This window comes from Struthio camelus, chromosome 7 (assembly GCF_040807025.1).
Source record: "Struthio camelus isolate bStrCam1 chromosome 7, bStrCam1.hap1, whole genome shotgun sequence".
NCBI classification, from domain to species: domain Eukaryota; kingdom Metazoa; phylum Chordata; class Aves; order Struthioniformes; family Struthionidae; genus Struthio; species Struthio camelus.
The window spans coordinates 917,157-935,519 of NC_090948.1; the positions used below are offsets into that span (position 1 = coordinate 917,157).

Here is an 18,363-nt window from a genome sequence, read left to right on the forward strand (position 1 = left end):
AAGCCGAGGCCGGGCGGCAGCAGGCGGCTCCCTGCCAGCGGTGGGAACGGCCCCCCGGGGCGCCCCGAGAAGCGGCACGAGCCCTTCGTACCGCGTCCGGCGGCGTGCTGCCGAGCCGGGGGGTCAGCCCGAGCGGTCGGCAGGGAAGCCGGGCGCTCGCTGCAAGGCCGCCAGCCTGCGGCGTCCCCGCGGCCGCTGGGGCAGCGCTGGGCGCTGGCGGGGAGGACGGGGCAGCTCGGTGTTTCATTGGGTCAGCCTGAATTTTATACCTTCAGCTCCAGAAAAAGAGGCCCCGGAGGAACCTCGGGAGGTCTCGGGTGCTTCTCTTTCATGCCACGAAGCCTTGGAATTACTCGTTACTCTTTCTGGCCAAAGCCTTACCTTGCTTTATTGCACTGTAGCAAGCATCTGCCAAGGCTCTGCCCTGTTTTAGCGTCGCGTGGGGCGCTGCTGCCTTTTCGGCGCTCTGCGCTCGCTTGTGGAGCCCCTTTTGCTTGCGACTGCGCTTCGAGTTGTACGATCTGTGACTCCTGCTCGCCGCGGCTGCGGCCGGGGACGTCCGCGTGGGGCAGCCGGACGCCGGCGCGGCGGATCGCCGTGCTACGGAGGCAGGAGGCGCCGCGCGTGTCGGCAAGCACGCGGCCGCGGGCTGTTTTAGAAAGGTTTTTGGACAGGCGAGCCTACAAAAGGCGTTTTCCAGAGCCGCCCTTCCCACGAAAGCCCAGGCCGCCAACAAAAAGAGGCTTTTTTTTTTTTTTTTTTTTGCCCACAAAGGTAGTGGCCATGGTGCAACGCGGCTCAAGTACGGCCCGGTAGGGGAAAGCGCAGGTCTTCCTCTGGCGAGCTGCCTTGGAGGAGGGAAACCTAAGCGCGTGACGCTGCAGCCCGGGTGACTAGTTGTGTCCGGCCCTCTCTACGGGCGTCGGGCGCAGGTTTAGCGTTCAGCTGTCGGCGTTACCGCAAGAGCCTGTTTCCCTTAAGCGGGGCCGTTGCACATCGCTTGCACTTTCTAAAGCCCCATGAGCCCCGGGCGCCAGCGCCTGCCTGGTGTCCTGGTGCTTCACAGCAGCCGTGGTGCCTGCAGCGCCGCGGCGGGTCCCCGCCAGCTGGCCCGCCTGGTGGCGCTGGACCTCGGCGAGCCCTGGGAGAAAAGCTCTCCCGAGCTGGCGGCAGTGGCGGTCTCGGGGGGCCGTGCGTGACCGTCATCGCCATGATGGGCCACGGCCGCCCCGTGGATGTCTGTGCAGTCACCGCAGTGTGCTACCGCACGTCCTGCCACGTTGGGGGGTGGGGGGGGGTCCACTGCCAGCACTTGCTTAGGAAGCAAATAACTTAACGTATAGGAGCTTTGGGGCAGGAAAACAGAAACATTAAATGAAATTATTTGTTTGAAACGAAATATAAAAGGTATGAATAAAGGCATTTCCGTCTGTTCGATGCAGCAGTTACTGCAGGTCGTTGTACGTCAGCCCGGGCCGTCCTTTAGGACGCATCCCTGGGCCCGGTTAGGCATGAACGCCTTTCTCCACGCAGGGCCTGCCGGAGGCGGCGGGCGCCGCTCTCCCTGCTCCGCGGCGCTGGCGGGGGCAGCGGTGCCAACAGCCCGACCCCGCGGCTGCCGCACGGGGCGAAGCCTGCGGCCAAGGGCTGCGGCTCTGTCACTCCTCTACCGCTGGTAGGACTGTCTTTTGCCGTCAAAGCGTCAAACGTAAAATTCATGAATTGCTTTTACAAATCATTGTGCATTTAAAAAAAAAAAAAAAGGAAAGAGGAACGCACAAAACCAGATTACTCAACCACGTCTATAATTACGTTTTCCAACGAACTTTATTGAAAGCACGGAACAAGAAACAGTCGCTCTGTTAGAGGAACATGCATGGTTTTGTGGCGCGACGTGGCGTAGGGCTTCGCCTTTACTCTGCGTAGCTTGCGGCATAATAAACTGGATATAACAACCGTTACAAAAGAGTCTGGCATGTGGCAACCGGCCTTCAGCTACGCCTCCCCCGGGGCTGCGAGACTTGGAAAACTGGATGAACACCCTTTAAAAACCAAGACGAACCGATAGACTAGAGCAGACCGAAGTCGGGCGGGCGGCGGCGGTCGGGTGGTGGTCGGACAGCGGTCGGATGGTGGTCGGATGGTGGTCAGACAGTGATTGGGCGGTGGCGGCGGCAGTCGGATGGTGGTCGGATAGCGGTCGGATGGTGGTCGGACGGCGGTTGGATGGTGGTCGGATGGTGGTCAGACAGCGGTCGGACGGCGGTCGGATGGTGGTTGGACGGTGGTCGGACGGTGGTTGGATGGTGGTCGGAGGGTGGTCGGAGGGTGGTCGGACGGTGGTCGGATGGTGGTCGGACAGCGGTCGGATGGTGGTTGGATGGTGATCGGACGGTGGCGGCGGCGGTCGGACGGTGGTCGGATGGCGGTCGGATGGTGGTTGGATGGTGGTCGGACGGCGGTCGGATGGTGGTTGGACGGTGGTCAGATGGTGGTCGGACGGTGATCGGACGGTGGCGGCGGCGGTCGGATGGTGGTCAGACGGCGGTTGGATGGTGGTCGGACGGCGGTCGGATGGTGGTCGGACGGCGGTCGGACGGCGGTCGGATGGTGGTCGGACGGCGGTTGGATGGTGGTTGGACGGCGGTCGGACGGCGGTCGGACGGCGGTTGAACGGCGGTCGGATGGTGGTCGGATGGTGGTCGGACGGTGATCGGACGGTGGCGGCGGCGGTCGGATGGTGGTCGGACGGCGGTCGGACGGCCCTGCCGCCTGCCTGGCCGCGGGGCAGCCACAGCGGCCTGCGCCCCGCAAGCACGAGCGCCAGCGCTAACCGCATCGAGCCGCGCGAGGCCAGCGCACCGGGAAGGGGCGTCTTCCAGCCAAAACACGGCGTTTCCATCCCGGTTACATGACAGCTAGCAGGACGGCTCAACACACGCGCCAAAAAAAAACAAAAAACCCCGTACGTCTAGGCGTCTACATGCACACCCTAAAGGTCGCTGGAGCATCTATTTGAGTGAGAAACAGGGATTACCTGCGGGGAGCGCTACGTCTTGGGTCGGTTTAATCTATTTTCCGCTAAAGAGGAGGACGGCCTTCGGCGGGGTGGGGGGGGTCTGGTGGACGCCCCGGCACGGCCCGCTGCCTCCTCGGCGTCCCTAGGACAGGGACGTGATGTTGGAGCGCCCGCCCGGCGGGGCCATGATCTTCTGAGCGGTGCGCCTGGCGACGTGGTCGTCGGCCTGCGAGCCTGCGGAGGGGGCGGGCGCGGAGGCGTAAGGGCGGCCAGGCCCACGGCCGTCCGCGCGCGACGGGCCCAACCTTCTGCAAAACACCCTTTGTGGAAAGCCCTGATGCTTCACTCTGTACCGGGCCCCGCGTTATTACAGCGCCGTCTGGAAGCGCTTTGGTTGCCTGAACGGCCCGTCCTTGCTCCTTGCGTCTGGACAAGGTTACAGATGGCTGCCCGGTAAGGCACCAGGTTGCATTCTTCGCTTTTTTGCCATCCACTCAACTGCCCCCCTCCCACCCTCCGCAGCCCCGGGGGCTCCTCGGGAGCGCGGGTCTGCTCGCGCGGGTCTGCTCGCGCGGGTCTGCTCGCGCGGGCGCGACCGCGGAAGGGCGGCAGCGGCTTACCGGAGAGGCTGAACCCCGACTGGTGCAGGTTGCGGACGGGGGGCGCCTGGATTTTGCCCGAGCAGGGAGCTATTCGCGAGGCGGGCGCGGGGGCCACGGCCTTCGCCGCCACGATGACGTCGTGAACCGGCCCGTCGTAAAGCCCTCTGGGGACGCCGTGGACTTCGGCCAGCTAGGAGGCAAACCAACAGGGCCCGTGAGCCCGGCGCTGGGACCGGAGTCCTCCGGCCCCGCCGCGGGGTGGGGGCGGCCGGTAAGTCGCGTCGCAGCTGAGGCTCTGCGCACCTTGGGCTCGGCAGGCCCACCGCATCGCCCGAGAGCTGTTGCGCGGGACCCTCCCGAGACCCCTTCCTCAAGCTCTCCCCTCCGCGGCCCCTTGCCCATCGTCCGCCCCCGGGAAGGACCCAGACCCCGGCCCCGCAGGACCAGCCCGCAGCTCCTCCCTTCGCCCAGACGACGGCTGACGGCCTTTTTTTTGGCCGCCCGGCTTATTTGACCCGTAGCACGACTGCGCTCTCCCAGTGCCCCGGGCTTCCCCTCAACCCTGTCCAGTCTTGCATGTTAGAAAAAGCCAAAGCCAGCGCCGAGAAGTGACCACGCTACCAGCGCTTCGCCACGGATTTGCCTGAGGCTACTGCTCGTCCCAAGCCCAACGCAGTGAGGCCGTTGGACAGCCTCAGGAAGGCAGTCGCTCAGGAGAGAAGAAGTGATGGGTTTCACGCTAGAAGTTGCATAATATTCACAGCCTCAGAGCAATAGGTCGGCAACCCAGCGACAGACATTTCTCATACAGGTTCCTCCCTCCTGCTGCTGCGATCCCAAACGAGCACAGCCGGATTTGGTCATATTTTTGCTTTACGGCTTTCGAACAGGCAGCTACTACGGGCAAGGCCAGAGGCCGGCCAGCGGGCACGCCGCTTAGGCTTTCCCCCAGGCAGCATGGCGGGACGTGCGGACCCTCGGTGTCGCTGCCTTTGTTTCCCCTGTTGAGACAAAGGAATCGGGCAGAAACGGCTGAGAAGAAGGGCAGGTTTTTGCCCTGAACGCTGGGAGGTGACCCCGGCGACGTAACGCGGCTGCAAACTTGCTAACTGAATTTTAGAACGGCTCCTCCTGGCCCATGATAACAGAGCGAGTATTTCACGTGGAACGGGTTACATTTATGGTTTATAGCGTGTTAAGATCTTTCTTACTTTTCAAATTAAATTTAGAAGACATGGCATTAGATAACAACGTTTATTTCCCTTCTTCACACTTGCGCGATCTTCTCTCCCGCAGTTTGCTGCTGAGTCTCCCCGCCGTTTCGCCGGGGAGATCTGGCAGATCTTACCCACCAGCACAAATTATTGGACGGACGGGGGGGGGGGGCGAGAGGTGTGCACGTGTGCGTGTGGGCGGGGGGTGCGTGTGCGTGCAAACACAATGCATCTTTCTTTCATTTCAGAATGAATTAAATGAGTATCTGCTGTCGAGTAAACCAACCACCTATTCAAAAAGGGATGGGTATTATTGACTAAAGTGCCGAGCCTCACACCAAAGCAGTTAAATGACAACATTCCAGATTTCCAGGGCCTAAAAGGAAATAAGAGGGATAATATGCTTGTTTCTGGCGAGGGCTCTGCTTGCCCGGTCTGTCACAGCGCCCTGCGGGCCTAACCCAACAGCGGCTGCAATGTAATAATGCAGACAGCTGGCCAAAAATATAAGACTGCTGCAAATAAAATGCTCCTTACCCTGTTTCTTGCCTTTATTCTTTTATAAACAAAATCCGGGAATGTCTTTCTAGGAATGAAGCGGCCGGACCCCTGGGTGACGAACAGGCTCCCGTCTTCCAGCACCACCTTTCCCTGGCTTATGACCACGCTGGGAGCCCCGTGGCATTCGAGGCCTTCAAATATGTTGTATTCCACGTTCTGGGAAAAAACAGCCAGGACACTACATTTAAGGAAAGAAGGTCACAGCTCACCCCCTGCCCGCCCCCAACACACACACATTTTTGTAAGTTGCTCCTCTTGCACAATGAGCTGTCCCTTAATTTACCCTTTTGCTTTGAGATAATAAAGTTCTTCTAATTGGATGAAATAAAGCAAACTGGAATGGATCAACTAAATACTCAGAACACTCAGAACTTGCCCAAAAGACATCCGGCATTCCTGAAGCAAACCAGATTTCTACTAAAAGTGACCAATTCATTAGCTCAAAACCCCTGGGAGCTCGGCTGAAATTCTCCATTTGGTGACAGAAGTTCTTGTAATTTTTCTGAGGTACTGCAAGTCTTCTTCCAAAATGAAAATGAAAAAGGGAATGATATGGGGAAGGCAAAATCATGCCATTTTTTTTCAAACCTTCCCCTTACGATCACTAACTACCTTTTCCAAAAACAAAACTCTTCAAAAACAAACTTTGCAGTGAAAAAAATGCTGTGTTTCCAAAGAGCAAAAGTGCATTTTCTGGACTGATAAAAGAATTTGCGTCTATTTTTTTAAATGAAGCATCTGAACATTTCAATCATAATAGCAATTTCTTCAATTAAAAATATTGTGGTGAAAAAAACCCACATTTTTCAGAAAATGTTTCTACCTTAATTTACATTAGCTCTGACATTCCTAACAATACCTTGAATTCACCCCTAGCTTTCAACTACAGCTGTGTGTCTGAGCCTCATGTTGGAAACCAATTTGGGGATGTCAATGACCTGGAAAACCATGGATAATACACCATTAAAAGCTATGCCTGAATCTCTCCTTAATGAGTTACCTCCATAAAGACCTAGCACCCGATGAGGGCCAGTGGAGGAGAAAGCATGGACCCCGCTCTCCAGATGGTAGGCTTATCCACGCTTTCAGTGGCAAAATGTTTTTATGCTACAAACAGGTTTTTTGGTTAATCACCTGCAGAGATTTTTCAAAGATATTGCTTTTCCAAGTTTTAACTTAGAACTTCAAGATGACAAAGTCAGCAGTTATCTGTGTGAGGGTTTGCTCTCACGCGGGCAGGACGCCTCCGCGTGCTGCCTCGTCTGGAAACGCTCTCCTCCCAGTTTAATATTTTAGAGACTTCAGCACTTGTCGTTTTCCAGTCCACGGCGAGTACCTCAAACTACCTGGTAACGCGTGCGACAGAGGCGCGCTGCCGCAGCGCTGTCGCTCCTCACTTACAGTCCCAGCCCGTCAGACGTCTCCAGTGTGACAGTAACCACAGGACGCTTTAATCCGCTCGGTTTTCAAGAAGGAAATGCAAGGTCCTTCACCATTTTATCCACACTATTCCTCTCCTGGGGAATGATCTAACCTCTTTCCGGTCTGGAGAAATGCATTGTTTTACTGCTATCCTCTGACTGTAAAATCAACTCAGAAAAGATAATTTTAAAAACGTTTTACCGAATTGTGGGTTTTTGCTGAGATAATCTTTGTAGCCTTGGGATTCCAGAGGACCAAGTCCGCATCAGAACCGACGGCAATTCGCCCCTTCCTGGGGTAGCAGTTGAAGATTTTGGCCGCGTTTGTGCTGGTCACTGCTACAAAATCGTTCTCGTCCATCTTCCCCGAGACCTGCCAAAGGGGACGAGAGGAAGAGCGCTGGGTAAGGGAAAGCACGGCGGTCCGGGAAACAAACCTGCATTTTTTGGTACAGATGCAGTGACTGTTACAAACGAACGGCTCCGTTTAGCCCAGGGCACATCTCGACCGCAACGCTTCACTCGGGAATAGACTGTCCCCATCCTGGTAGCTATTGAGCACTGCTGACCTGCGCAGCGGACACCCGGCCGCGGAAGCGAGGAGATGGCCGTGCCCGTGGCCACCAGCTGCCACCGCTCCTCGGGCGGCCGCAGCGGCGGGACACGTCTCCCTCGCCCAGCTCTGCGCTCGCAGCCCCCAGCTCCCCGAGACAGCGCTGGAATCAGGCAGTATTTTTTCATATCCTCTCATCTGAGCTTGCAACGTGACCTATTTACGGCTCTCGATCGCTCCGTGAGGAGGAAGTCAGGCTCCGAGACACAAAATTCCAAGATCAAACAGAATAATAATGAGGTGTAAGGAGCTACACAGAGACAAGGCTGCAATTTCAGGGGAAAAGCAAGATTTGGGGGAGCTGAACCTTATCCCTGTGGACTAAGTAACAGAATAAAGACTTTTATTTCCCCTGGCCTGTGAAAGTTAAGGTCTAGGAAAAGCACGACTCATGTCAGTAGGCTCGAGTTCCCTATACAGGAGTCCTCACTTTCACTGGAAAGCGGTTAAGGAGATGGGAATAAAAAAAGCCTATGGGAATAAAAAAAGCCAAAAGTAGCAGTCTAGACAATGTCACGCTTTGTGGCGTTTGAAGATGCAAGATGATGCTGAGGCTCTCTCACTTGAATTAACGAGAACATCATCTAACACAAGCACTACTCACGTGTACTTGCGTTCATACAGTAGGAAAGAACCAGAGTTATTTTAGTACCTACCACACACTTTTCCCAAATTATCGACATTCGCTCTTCGATGCCGTTCGTTCCCTCTGGAATCAAGGTGAAGTTGTCTTTTCCTACCGCTTTCTGCGCGGTGGTGAATGTGCAGTGAGCGCTGCCCGCGACCTGCAGATCCCCGCTGAGGTCAGACAGCACCGGGCAGAGGACACAAACGATGACTTTTAACAACGGCTTTAACACAGACACTAACAAAAAAAAAATCAGTCTCCTTTTCCGCTACTCTTTAGGGATGAAATTCGCCCCCGCCTAGAGGATTAGGTGTGACACAGATGGTTCGCAGGCTTTGTGCTTGGTCTGTTTTAGGGGACAGGTACCTGTCTGAGAGACACGCACAGGTCAAGCAGCCGCGACCTCAAGCCCAGCCACCGCTCTGTAGCCAACGCTCTCAATACTAAAAGTTGCGCTTGATTGACCCGCTTTGACACTTGGGACGTCAGGCAGGACCCCTTCGGTCTGCGCCGACCTACCATGACAGAAGGGACGTGAGATAATCGGGCGTCGTCGGGTCGGGGCTGATCGGAGGAGACGTGACGAAGGCTGCAGCCTTGGCCCAGTTTTTACTCCAATAGTGTGACCCGTCGGTGCCCAGGCTGGCTGTGATTGGCTCTCCATACACAACTGCGCCTAAAGAATATCAACACTGAGGAACAGAGCTGTGCAGGTGTAGCATGTCCTTGAACTCGCTGCTTCACACAATACAGACAAACCTTACGGGTGAACAATAAAGGACGGTTTCAGCCATCTTCAGTGTTCTCAGTATTTCAGCTTTGCAAAATTTACACCAGTCACTCCGACTATCTCAGATTACTCTTGCCAAAACAAATTTCTCAATCCATCTTTTTTCTCCTTAGACAAAATACACATTTATATCTAGAAATAGTTATGCACTCAGTTTGATACCAACATGCTCAAAAGTGTTAAGAGACTTTACATGCCACACAGACTATTCTGTAAACGTGACCCCTGTAATACAGAACCACAGGACGCCTGAGGCCGGTGGGGACCCCTGGAGATGGTCTGGTCCAAGCCCCGCTCAAGCAGGGTCGGCTGGAGCAGGTTGCCCAGGACGGGTTTTGAATGGCTCCAAGAATGGAGACCCCACCACCTCTCTGGGCAACCTGCTCCTGGGTTCAGTCACCCTCACAGGAAAAAAAGTTTTTCCTAAGTTCAGAGGGCATTTCCTGTGTCTCAGCATGTGTCCACTGCCTCTTGCCCTGTTGGGCTTCATCCTCTTTACATCTCCCCCTCAGGGATTTATACACATTGATAAGATCCCCCACTAGGTCTTCTCTTCTCCAGGCTGAACAGTCCCAGCTCTCCCAGCCTCTCCTCATATGAGGGATGGTCCAGTCCCTTAATTGTCTTTGTGGCCTTAATATGTGTGGAAAACGTACGTGAAGGCTTTCTTGTGAAATCTGGTAGCTTAAAGTATTCAGTACTTTCACAGCCAAAAGGAGATCAGGTAACTGTTTCTCACTTAAATCTGGTACAGGTCAGCGTCTCTCCAATAGAACGATGCTGATTTAGGACTGATGTGGACCGCGACCTGTCTCCAAGCATTGTATTCTACCTTGTTTCCCCAGAGGAATATTTCTAATTCCTCCCTATCCGCACTTTGCATTTGGAGTTTGTTTCAGTTCCGTTTTTTGTTTAGTTCATGACACGCGATTGGAAGCGAGTTCTTAACTTTCCTGTTTTCCAGCTGCGATGCAGCTATCAAAGTTTCAAACAAAATTCTTGAAAGCTGCTGAGTTCATTTCAGAGCGCCTGAGCTCTGCCACATTCGGTGAGCACAAGCTAACCCCAAGGTTTAGCATTCTTAAGACGTGAGAGAACTCGGGTGATAACGAGTTCTTAAACCTCGCACTTATTTAAGTAAGTCTAGCAATGTCGTTACAGGCTCAGTGAGCGCGCAAATACGATGCAGTGCTTTACCTTTTCTCTTTGCTTGAGCTAACACATCTGCTGCACCTTTGCTCATTATTTTTGTGACATACAAGGGGCAGTTGGCTTGTTTTGCTATTGTAATGGCACGGTACACTGCCTCTGCTTCAACCTTAGGAAACAAGAAGACAAGCAGACAATGCCTTAGGATATCTCTTTCGGAGCTGAGTAGGCATGAGCAGAGACTGTTCTCAAACTCTGAATAGCTCTATTGGAAAAAGTGAAGATGTTACCTCCTCCGGGCGGCTAAGAACGTGCCCTTCTGGCCCCGTAATCCCAAGCTCCAGCAGCCTCTTTTGTTCCTAAGTGAACGAAGATGAATGAAAGAAGCAGTAAGTAGTTCGAAGAGTCTGTCCGAAACAACGTGGGACATACATAAAACACCTTGTTCAGAAGTACCTGCAGGATGACAGAAATCTATGAATACTACTATGAAATACCACTTATTTCTACGACGTGCCATGAAGTGCTACAGCAACTTCAGAATAGTGAACATTATGACCAGTCTTGCGCTGCTACTTAGCACAGACTGGTTTGACAACGTACTGCTGTTTAATCTAGACAAAATTAAGCACAAATGATGGCAAAGAATATGTTTTTCCTGAGCCCTTAGTCCCTGCACCTGGGATAGGCTCTGGCACAGGCAGCTGAAGGCTAAGCGGCTGCATTAGGTGCAGAACTGCTCTCCTTCCAAAACCTCCAGGGGCTGGCAAAATCTCACACCTCTTTCTTGTAAGTGCTGTCTCGCATTACTCACGCTGTTTCTCGTACCCTTCCCTCTGTGCCACCTCTGTTCCCTGCCGGGCCATCGCCTGCGCTCAGCTCCTCACCACGCTCTCAACGCCTCCAAGAGCGGACGAGTCATTAACTCTAGTCCAAACTGTCAGCCTCAAAAGGAGAGAAAACTACCACATGCTGTGGAAACATTTTTCGACCGGGAACTGCTGCGTGTCCCAGCATTAACAGGGGAACTTCTCTAGTCTTTAAGCCCAGTTATGGTTCTGGAGGATTTTTTACTCTAAGCCAGTCATTGCTTCCTCTAACACTGCGCTAAATATGATGCATAGCTATAGGCGAATAAAATAGGTATTTCCTCAGATACCAGGGAGGCCACGGTGGTCTGAAGCTGCTCAGAGGACACCACGTATGGAGCAGAGGGGGGTTACGCGGGCAAAGCAGGTGACAGCGTCAGCGCGCGGTGCAGCAAGTGCCGCCGCGCCGAGCGCCCCGGTCCATCGAACCATGTCCACCACCACGTCCGTCACCACGTCCGCGCCCTGTGCCGCGGCGCACCTCCGCCGTCCATCAGAGGGGGGGGTCACGCCGCGGACAGGCTGCTCCTGCTTGGCCTCTCCTGGCAGTTTTGCTGGGAGGAAGAAACGGGCCAGCACAGCAACCGGGAACCCACAACAGACCCCGGGCTGCCTGCAGGTTACCACCTCCGCACTGCGAAAACACGTGTCTAGTCCTCACTTCATCCAGCTTCCTCTCTGTGATGGTTTATACCCTGTAAGGCTGAGCCGGAGCCGGCACTAGATGCGAGTTCATTTATTATTTAGCGCTACGGACCAGATCTTGCTGGCTTTAGAGACTCTCGCTCTTGGAGGATTTTTATTTCTATTCCTTTCGCAGCTGCCCTTGGAGCTCGTCCCCGGGCCTCCAATGTCACCGTGCCGGCAGCCTGGAGGAACGCTCCCGAGGACACCGAACCGCTTGGGATCACGTTACCTTTCACAGCCAGCGAAAGAAAAGATTTGTCCGATAAGATCCAGGTCGGGGGGGGGATTAAGCTCTATCCTGTTTGTTCATATAAACCCATTTAATAAACCTATTTAAAGGTGTGGGATTTGCTTTCATTTCAAACTCTTCTCTCACATAACATTGGCCAGTTAAGTGACCGTAACCAAGATGAACTGCAAGTCTAATTCTACTTCGTATCATCTATTTGCCGTATATATTTAACATTTTCTTTTCTCAAGGTGAAAATAATGAACATGAGTAAAGCTTGCAATGCTAAATAAGTCCTCAGGCACCATTTTTGGAGATACACGTTTCCAAGTGTATTGTGTGCTACTTCAGAAGAACCAAACCTCTTTAACTTTCAAGATAACACACGCAGGAATTCTGAAAAAGATAAATAATGTGATAAAATATCACTTCAGGCAGTCAGTCAACCTTTAAGAAGCCCCAGACGTACTTGTTGGGAACTACTGAATAATTCCTGCAAACATTTCCATGCTGAAAACCAAGTGGAGGCGAGCAAGCGGGCGATGCCACCGATCTGGAGGCGCTGCAGGTTTGGCCTGCACACGCTGCCACGGCAGGATTCCCGCCGGCCCTTTCCCCCAAGCTTGGGGAATCCGACCGCGCCGCGCGTGGGCGGACAAGGGACGGGGCAAGACGCGGATGGCACCGACGGCTGCGGGGCTCCGCGTCAGCCCGCGAGGAAAGGGCCCAGCAAATCCCCCGCATGCCCACGGGAGAAATTTCAAAGCAGAATAATCCGGGCGACGCTGCGGCTGATCGCTCACACCGGTAAGCGCACGTTGATCCTCTTCACCGAGCAGCGAGGTGTCCACAGCAGGATACTCTCTGTCTGACGTGGACCAACCCCCACTGACTTTGCAGCACAAAGTGGGCTGGCGCTGCACTACCTCCCATTAGATGGTAGAGCCCATCTGCTAAATCAAGACACTCTGGTCAACCTCCAATTTAAGTGAATACAAATACCATACCTCGTCAATGATGTCTCCATTCTCAGCGTGCACTTGGGCAACGGCCCCTAAGTCTCGGATAATGCTGAATATTTCATACATCTGTCAGGAAAGAAGGGATTGCCCAATATCAGATAAATTGTAACTTATGTGGAGAAGGTGGGTGATTACGGTCCTTCACCTGTCCATATTACCTGGGCATCGGTGCACTGGAGCTTGTCCTTGTAAGCCATGAAAACCAGAAAGGAGTTCACACCTTGGAAAAAGAAAACCACACGTGAATCCACTGTCAGAGCTGAGAGCAGGTGCTACTCGGGTGCTACTCGGGGTGGGCTGAGGATGCTCGGATCGGGGACGGGGCTGCGCTGGCGGGGTCCGGGCGGAAATCAAACCTCGGGTGAGCTCTGAAACGTCCTAACTGTCCCCACAAGAACTGAAAGCAAATTCTGGAAATCCTGGAAGACAACACACGCGTGTGTTCGGACACAAGTGAACAAAAAACGTTGTCCATTTCTGAGTTTAGGTAGTCTCAGTAGCTTAAGCTAAACGCGTAAAATCATGTGCATTGCTCTGCATCTTAATTTTCCCTCCAGAAGTGGTTTGAATTTAGGGTTTATCCCTGACTTCTGGGAATTAATATATTAATGCTAACTACAACTTACAATGCGGACGAGCACTCTGGCACGCAGCACTGCATATAATCCTAACTCACTTCTGTCTAACGTAAAACACGACTCATGAGGCGCTGAGACAGCGCCCAAGGACTGCTGTTGTATTTTATACGGACAAAGGCAACAACTAATCCAAAATTATGATCGCATTACAAATAACCCGTATTTCATGGGAACGCGCATACGAAAAACACCCGGTTGAAGCTTTGAATAGCTACGGCATTACTTCAGCCACTCCGCATTTTAATAGGGAATTCACTGCAAATTTCTGGATTAAGTGACTGATTGAGCCCTCGCTTGCAAGACCGGCAATTACACTGAAGTCAGTTAGCTCTGTATTAGCATATCTGAAAGGAAAATGTACTTCCAAACATACAAACGAAGCATTAATGAAATGCATTAATTCACGACACACCGCCTGCTTTTCGGTAATCTGCGCTGAACAGACTCCTCAGGATGTACGGGAACCGCAGGCACGAGCGAAATCTCTACGAAAAGCCTAAAGCTCACCTTCACGCTACAGGCCCAGCCTTGAATTTTTTAACTGACCTACCCGTCAGTCAGCCAGCAAGCCTGACTCGGGGAGCCTGGTAATCCTTCCCTGAGTCTCCAAAATACGTTTCCTTTTATTGCTGGGCTGTTAACTGCCCAAAGGTGAGAGAGAGCACACGAACACCACACTGCAAGCCACGCGCGGGTATCAGCCCACCGCACATACCCCTTCTACCCGCGCGACAGGAGACGGGCGGGTCCCACCTCGGACCACAGCAGAAAGGGCCTGGGCATTCGCCCGTTTACCACTGGAGAAGAGGATTCCTGCAGAGGAGCCAACTGGCTAAAATCATCGCGATAGCTTACCCTACCCTACTTGCCTGGGTGCTTCTTGCACGTCAAGGAAAATATATATATATATATATTTTTTTTTTTTTTTGGCTTTGTTTTTAAGCTCATTGGTGACGGGGCGGTTTGCTGCTGCTGTTCGTACCCTTGTCTTTCACCACAGCTTCCAGCTCCTCTCGGAGGCTCTCGTGCCAGCGGGGGATGTCGACGTGCAGCGAGTAGTCGCAGCAGGCCTGGCCGTCGGCGCACTCTCTCCACTGGTCGTAGGCGGCCGCCAGGGTGGCTCCCGGCCCCGGGAAGACGTGGTCGACTGCGGGGACACGGCACGGCGTTAGCGGGCTTGCAGAAACACCCGGAGGCCGCTCTGCGCGGCGCTCTGCTGCCGCCAGACGGAGACGCGGCGCCCTCGGGCCGCGCCGGCCGAGCAGGGCGAGCTCCTCGCACGCCGCCGCCGGCAGGAGCCCGCCCGACGGCCGCCGCTGCCCCTTACTGATCATGGTGGTGCCCCCGGCCAGGGCCGCTTTGGTGCCGTGGTGGAAGTCGTCGGCGGGGGCCATGCCCGCCGCGGGGGCCGTCCCCGCCGCCCGCAGCCGCGTGTGCGCGTCCAGGCCCCCGGGCACCACCAGCTGGCCGTAGGCGTCGACGGTCCGCACCCCGCCGGGGACCAGCAGGTTTTCCCCGATCTGCCTGCAAACGAGACCGAGGCGCCCCGTTAGGGACCTCGTGCGCCGCCTCTTCCCGCTCGCCAGCACCTGCTCGCGCGGGTTGTTTTTTTTTTCCCTCTTGACGCCAGTCTAAAAACCGGTTTTTGTTTTTCAAAGCAGGAACACACGATTTTTCCAAGGGGAAAAATAAAAAAAAAGAAGGAAAGGAGCCTCATGCGTATTAAATGACACTGCGTCATGCATGGGAGTCACACCACGAAATCGAAACTTTTAACTCACTTTATCACCCCGTCTTCCACAAAGATGTCTGCATAAAATGACTGGTCATCGTTGACAATTTTTCCTCCTTTGATTAGAAGCCGGTCGCTCTAATGGAAAAAAGGTGGGGTTTTTTGGTTTTTTTTTTTTAAAGATTACTTTATTTAGATGCTACTTTACTCACTACGAGCTTTCATTAAGTCTAGGACGTAATATTTTGCACTTCAGCCATCAAAGTGTAGTTTCACATCCAAACTACTCTATATCAAAGCCCGGTCGTGTTTTGCCAAAAACATAAAATTTTCATTGAAGAGGAAAACAGGCTCTAGGTTACCCTGAGCTGCAAAACGTTTTCACGCGAAGCACGGACGAGCCTGGCGGTGCACAGGCAACACGAGACCTGGGGACCTCCCCGGGCAGCACGACGCCCCCGACCTCCGAGCGCGGCCTGGGGCGGGTTTGGGCGGCTCCGGCGGAGCAGCGCCTGCCCCAGCCTCCGTCAGTGCTGGTGGGCCTTCCCGTGAAGAACGGGCCACCTGAACGGCTTTCGTTGAAGGTCCACCAACGATCCCACAGAGCATACGCCCCCCCGAGCCTTTGCAGAGTCAGGGACTCGCGTCCCTGAGTACCGGTCTCAGCGGTTTTAGAAGTTTTGCAGGGTAACGTTTTGTGGCTCAGTCGTGTAGGTGATGCCTCCACCAGTTCCTGTTACGGACGCTTTTGGGTGCGTCTTATTAACCTGTTAATTTGCCGACATTCGCTCACGAGTTTTCACAGTCTTGTCCGAGGCAGATACTGCCTCGAGGACCTTCCTCCTCTCAAAGCAAGAAAGTCGCACGGCTGTCGGGAAATACAGACCCTGTAACCAGCACGAGTCGAACGCGGTTGTTCATCGCCCCGGTCCCGCTTCAGACTCCGTTACGGAGCCAGCGACTCCCGAGCCCGGGGCTAAGCGGCGGCCTCCTCGCTTCCCCGCGGTCTGCTGGCGAGCGGCTCGGAGGAAGCCACGCCGCTCGCCTCCAAGAGGTGTCCTCGGTGCCGCAGAGACCGAGCGGGCTACGCCAGAAACAAAGAAAGCTACGCCTGGAGCTCGCGCATCATCGCCGAGACCGGACAAAGCACGGCTATCGGGGCAGTCTCGTCCCTCGAAAAGTCAGCAGCCAATCTCCAAACCTAGTAACCACTTCACCCACCAAAAAACGTGCAAGGCGCCATCTGCGAGAAACGTTCTCGGAAGTCACTTTTACAGAGAGTAGGTAGAGATTAACCTCAGCGTTTCACACACCTCAAACTCAGCTCTGACGTGGTCACAACAAAGACCGCGAAGAGCCCGTCTTTGTCAGCGCTGGCAGCTCAGGAGCTTTTAACCCGAAAGCGCCTCCCAGGTCACCGAGTCAGAGCCCCAGCCTTGACCCAGAGCGGTTCGGGGCGGATCGGTATACTGAGAAACAGCCAGCCGCACCTCAAAGCCAGCAAACACAATCAGAGCGCCGCGCGGATCGTCGCGCAGGCTCGCGTCCGGGTTGGTACTTGGAGCCGCAGGCTGCTTTAGGAAGATTGTTTTCCCAGCTCTCTTGCCTCGCTAAAAAAACTGTATTATCGGGGCTAAAATGAGCAGTTCAGTGGGGACGGCCTCAGCACAAAAACAACGGCGGGATGCGGCAGCACGTGATAACACCGGCTGGGAGATGGCTTACACGAACGCAGCAATGTCCGCTGCTGCAAGACTAAGCCCGGAAAACGTCGCGCTTATTAAAGAGCATCACTGGGGTACGAACAAACGCACTAAGCAGTCGCGCTGTGTTTTACAAAGGCACCGAGACCTCTGCCCCAGCCCTGTTGTTTTCCCTTGCCAGGGCAGAGGAATGGGGCGCAGGCGGCTGCGCTGCCCGGCCGCGGCCAGCGGGGATCCCTCTGCCCCGGCCCCGGCCCCGCGACGGGCTGCGCGGCCGCGGCGCCGAGCTTTGCACCGACCCCGCGGGCGGCGGCGGCGGCTGCTCCGCCCTTTGTCTCGCCTCGGCGCGGCCGGTGCCGGCACCGCGCCGCGCTTTGTGCGCGCCCAGCAGCGGCCCCCGGCCCGGCGCAGCCCCCCGGCCCCGCGCAGCCCCCCGGCCGCCCCGCTCGGCTCACCGCGCTGCGGGCGACGCTCTTCTTGCCCGGGAGCGACATCTCCGCCGCGCTGCGCGCCCGCGGCCAACCTGCCTCCCCCCCTCCGCCCCCCGCTTGGCGCGGCGCCGGAGCGGGGCTCTGTGCGCGCGCGTGTCCGCGTCCCGGCGCGTGTGCGCGGCGGCGCCGCGCGTCGCTGCGGCTCGGTGGCTCCCCCTGCCCGGGCCGCTGCCGCGCTCCGCGGCGCGCTCCCGACGGGGTCGGGGTCGGGGCCGCGGGGGGGGGGGGGTGGTCCGGCCGCCCCGACGGCAGCTCTGCCCTGCCGGGCTCGGGCCGCCCCCGCCGTGCCAGCGGCCCCGGCACCCGACGGCACCCGACGGCACCCGACGGCGCTGGACGGTGCCCGACGGGGCGGCCGCCCCCCGCCCCGCTGCCCTGCCCCGAGGCGCCGGCCGGGCCGGCGGTGTCACCCCCCCTTCCCCGCACCCCCCCGCCGCGCTGCCCGCGGGGCCGAGGCCCCCGAGCGACGGCGAGGATCCCCCCGTACCTGCTCGCAGCCGCTTGGCAGGTCCGCGGCGGCGGCCCCCGGAGAGCGGGGGGGCGGCGGGGCGGCGGCCGGGACCGGGGCCGGAGCCGGGGCCGGGGCCGGGGCCGGAGCCGGGGCCGGAGCCGGGGCGCGGCGGCTGGCGCCGGGGCCGGGGGGGCCGTCGGGGCCGTCGGGGCGGCCGCGCAGCGAGGCCAGCTCCAGGGTCTTGCTGTCGAAGGCGTCGGCCACGCTGCAGAACATCCCGCCGCGCTTCTGCCGCGGCCGCGGGCTGCCCGCGCCCAGCCCCGCGAAGCAGGCGGGCAGCGGCTCCTCCCGCCGCGCCGCCATCGGCGTCGGGGCCCGCCGGGGCCGGGGTCCCGTGGGGTCTCGTGGGGTCCGTGGGGTCCCGTCGGGACCGGGACCGTCCGGCGCGGATCCCGCCTGGCGGCGCCGCCGCCCGCGCTGCCCCGCCGAGGCCGGTGGCGCCGTCGGGGGCGGGGGGCGGGGGGGGGTCCCAGCGGCTCCCGCC

The 18,363-nt window shown here is 56.5% G+C and overlaps 2 protein-coding genes across 5 annotated transcripts; both read right to left on the reverse strand.

The window, feature by feature from the left end:
• Positions 1 to 1,813: 1,813 nt before the first annotated feature.
• DPYSL4 (dihydropyrimidinase like 4) lies at positions 1,814 to 18,182 on the reverse strand. Of its 4 annotated transcripts, none has more exons than XM_068951377.1 (14): positions 17,333 to 17,453; positions 15,224 to 15,312; positions 14,770 to 14,966; positions 14,425 to 14,589; positions 12,963 to 13,024; positions 12,790 to 12,870; positions 10,288 to 10,356; positions 10,046 to 10,166; positions 8,578 to 8,734; positions 8,087 to 8,228; positions 7,020 to 7,190; positions 5,373 to 5,552; positions 3,640 to 3,811; positions 1,814 to 3,253 (listed from the first exon to the last, which is right to left on the reverse strand). In XM_068951377.1, the coding sequence occupies exons 1-14, from the start codon at positions 17,369 to 17,371 to the stop codon at positions 3,162 to 3,164; spliced, it is 1,737 nt and encodes a 578-aa protein (XP_068807478.1). In that variant the 5' UTR covers positions 17,372 to 17,453; the 3' UTR covers positions 1,814 to 3,161. The 4 variants fall into 4 exon arrangements, with proteins under 4 accessions (XP_068807478.1, XP_068807475.1, XP_068807474.1 ...); XM_068951374.1 differs by having other exon boundaries at positions 1,815 to 3,161; XM_068951373.1 differs by lacking the exon at positions 17,333 to 17,453 and adding an exon at positions 17,856 to 18,182 and having other exon boundaries at positions 2,027 to 3,253.
• Positions 2,045 to 2,902, reverse strand: LOC138067862 (uncharacterized). The gene has a single exon (XM_068951151.1). The coding sequence runs from the start codon at positions 2,900 to 2,902 to the stop codon at positions 2,045 to 2,047; it is 858 nt and encodes a 285-aa protein (XP_068807252.1).
• Positions 18,183 to 18,363: the final 181 nt, after the last annotated feature.

What these genes read in the sequence shown, in the direction of transcription:
- DPYSL4 (XM_068951373.1), bottom strand. Translation starts at nt 18,182, where the DNA reads ATGGCGGCGCGGCGGGAGGAGCCGCTGCCCGCCTGCTTCGCGGGGCTG. An exon ending in AGCTCAAGCAAAGAGAAAAG is followed by an intron (nt 8,735 to 10,045) that starts GTAAAGCACTGC and finishes GATATTCTTTAG; the next exon opens with GCGCAGTTGTGTATGGAGAG. An exon ending in GAATAAAGGCAAGAAACAGG is followed by an intron (nt 3,812 to 5,372) that starts GTAAGGAGCATT and finishes TTTGCCTCCTAG; the next exon opens with CTGGCCGAAGTCCACGGCGT.
- LOC138067862 (XM_068951151.1), bottom strand. Translation starts at nt 2,902, where the DNA reads ATGGAAACGCCGTGTTTTGGCTGGAAGACGCCCCTTCCCGGTGCGCTG.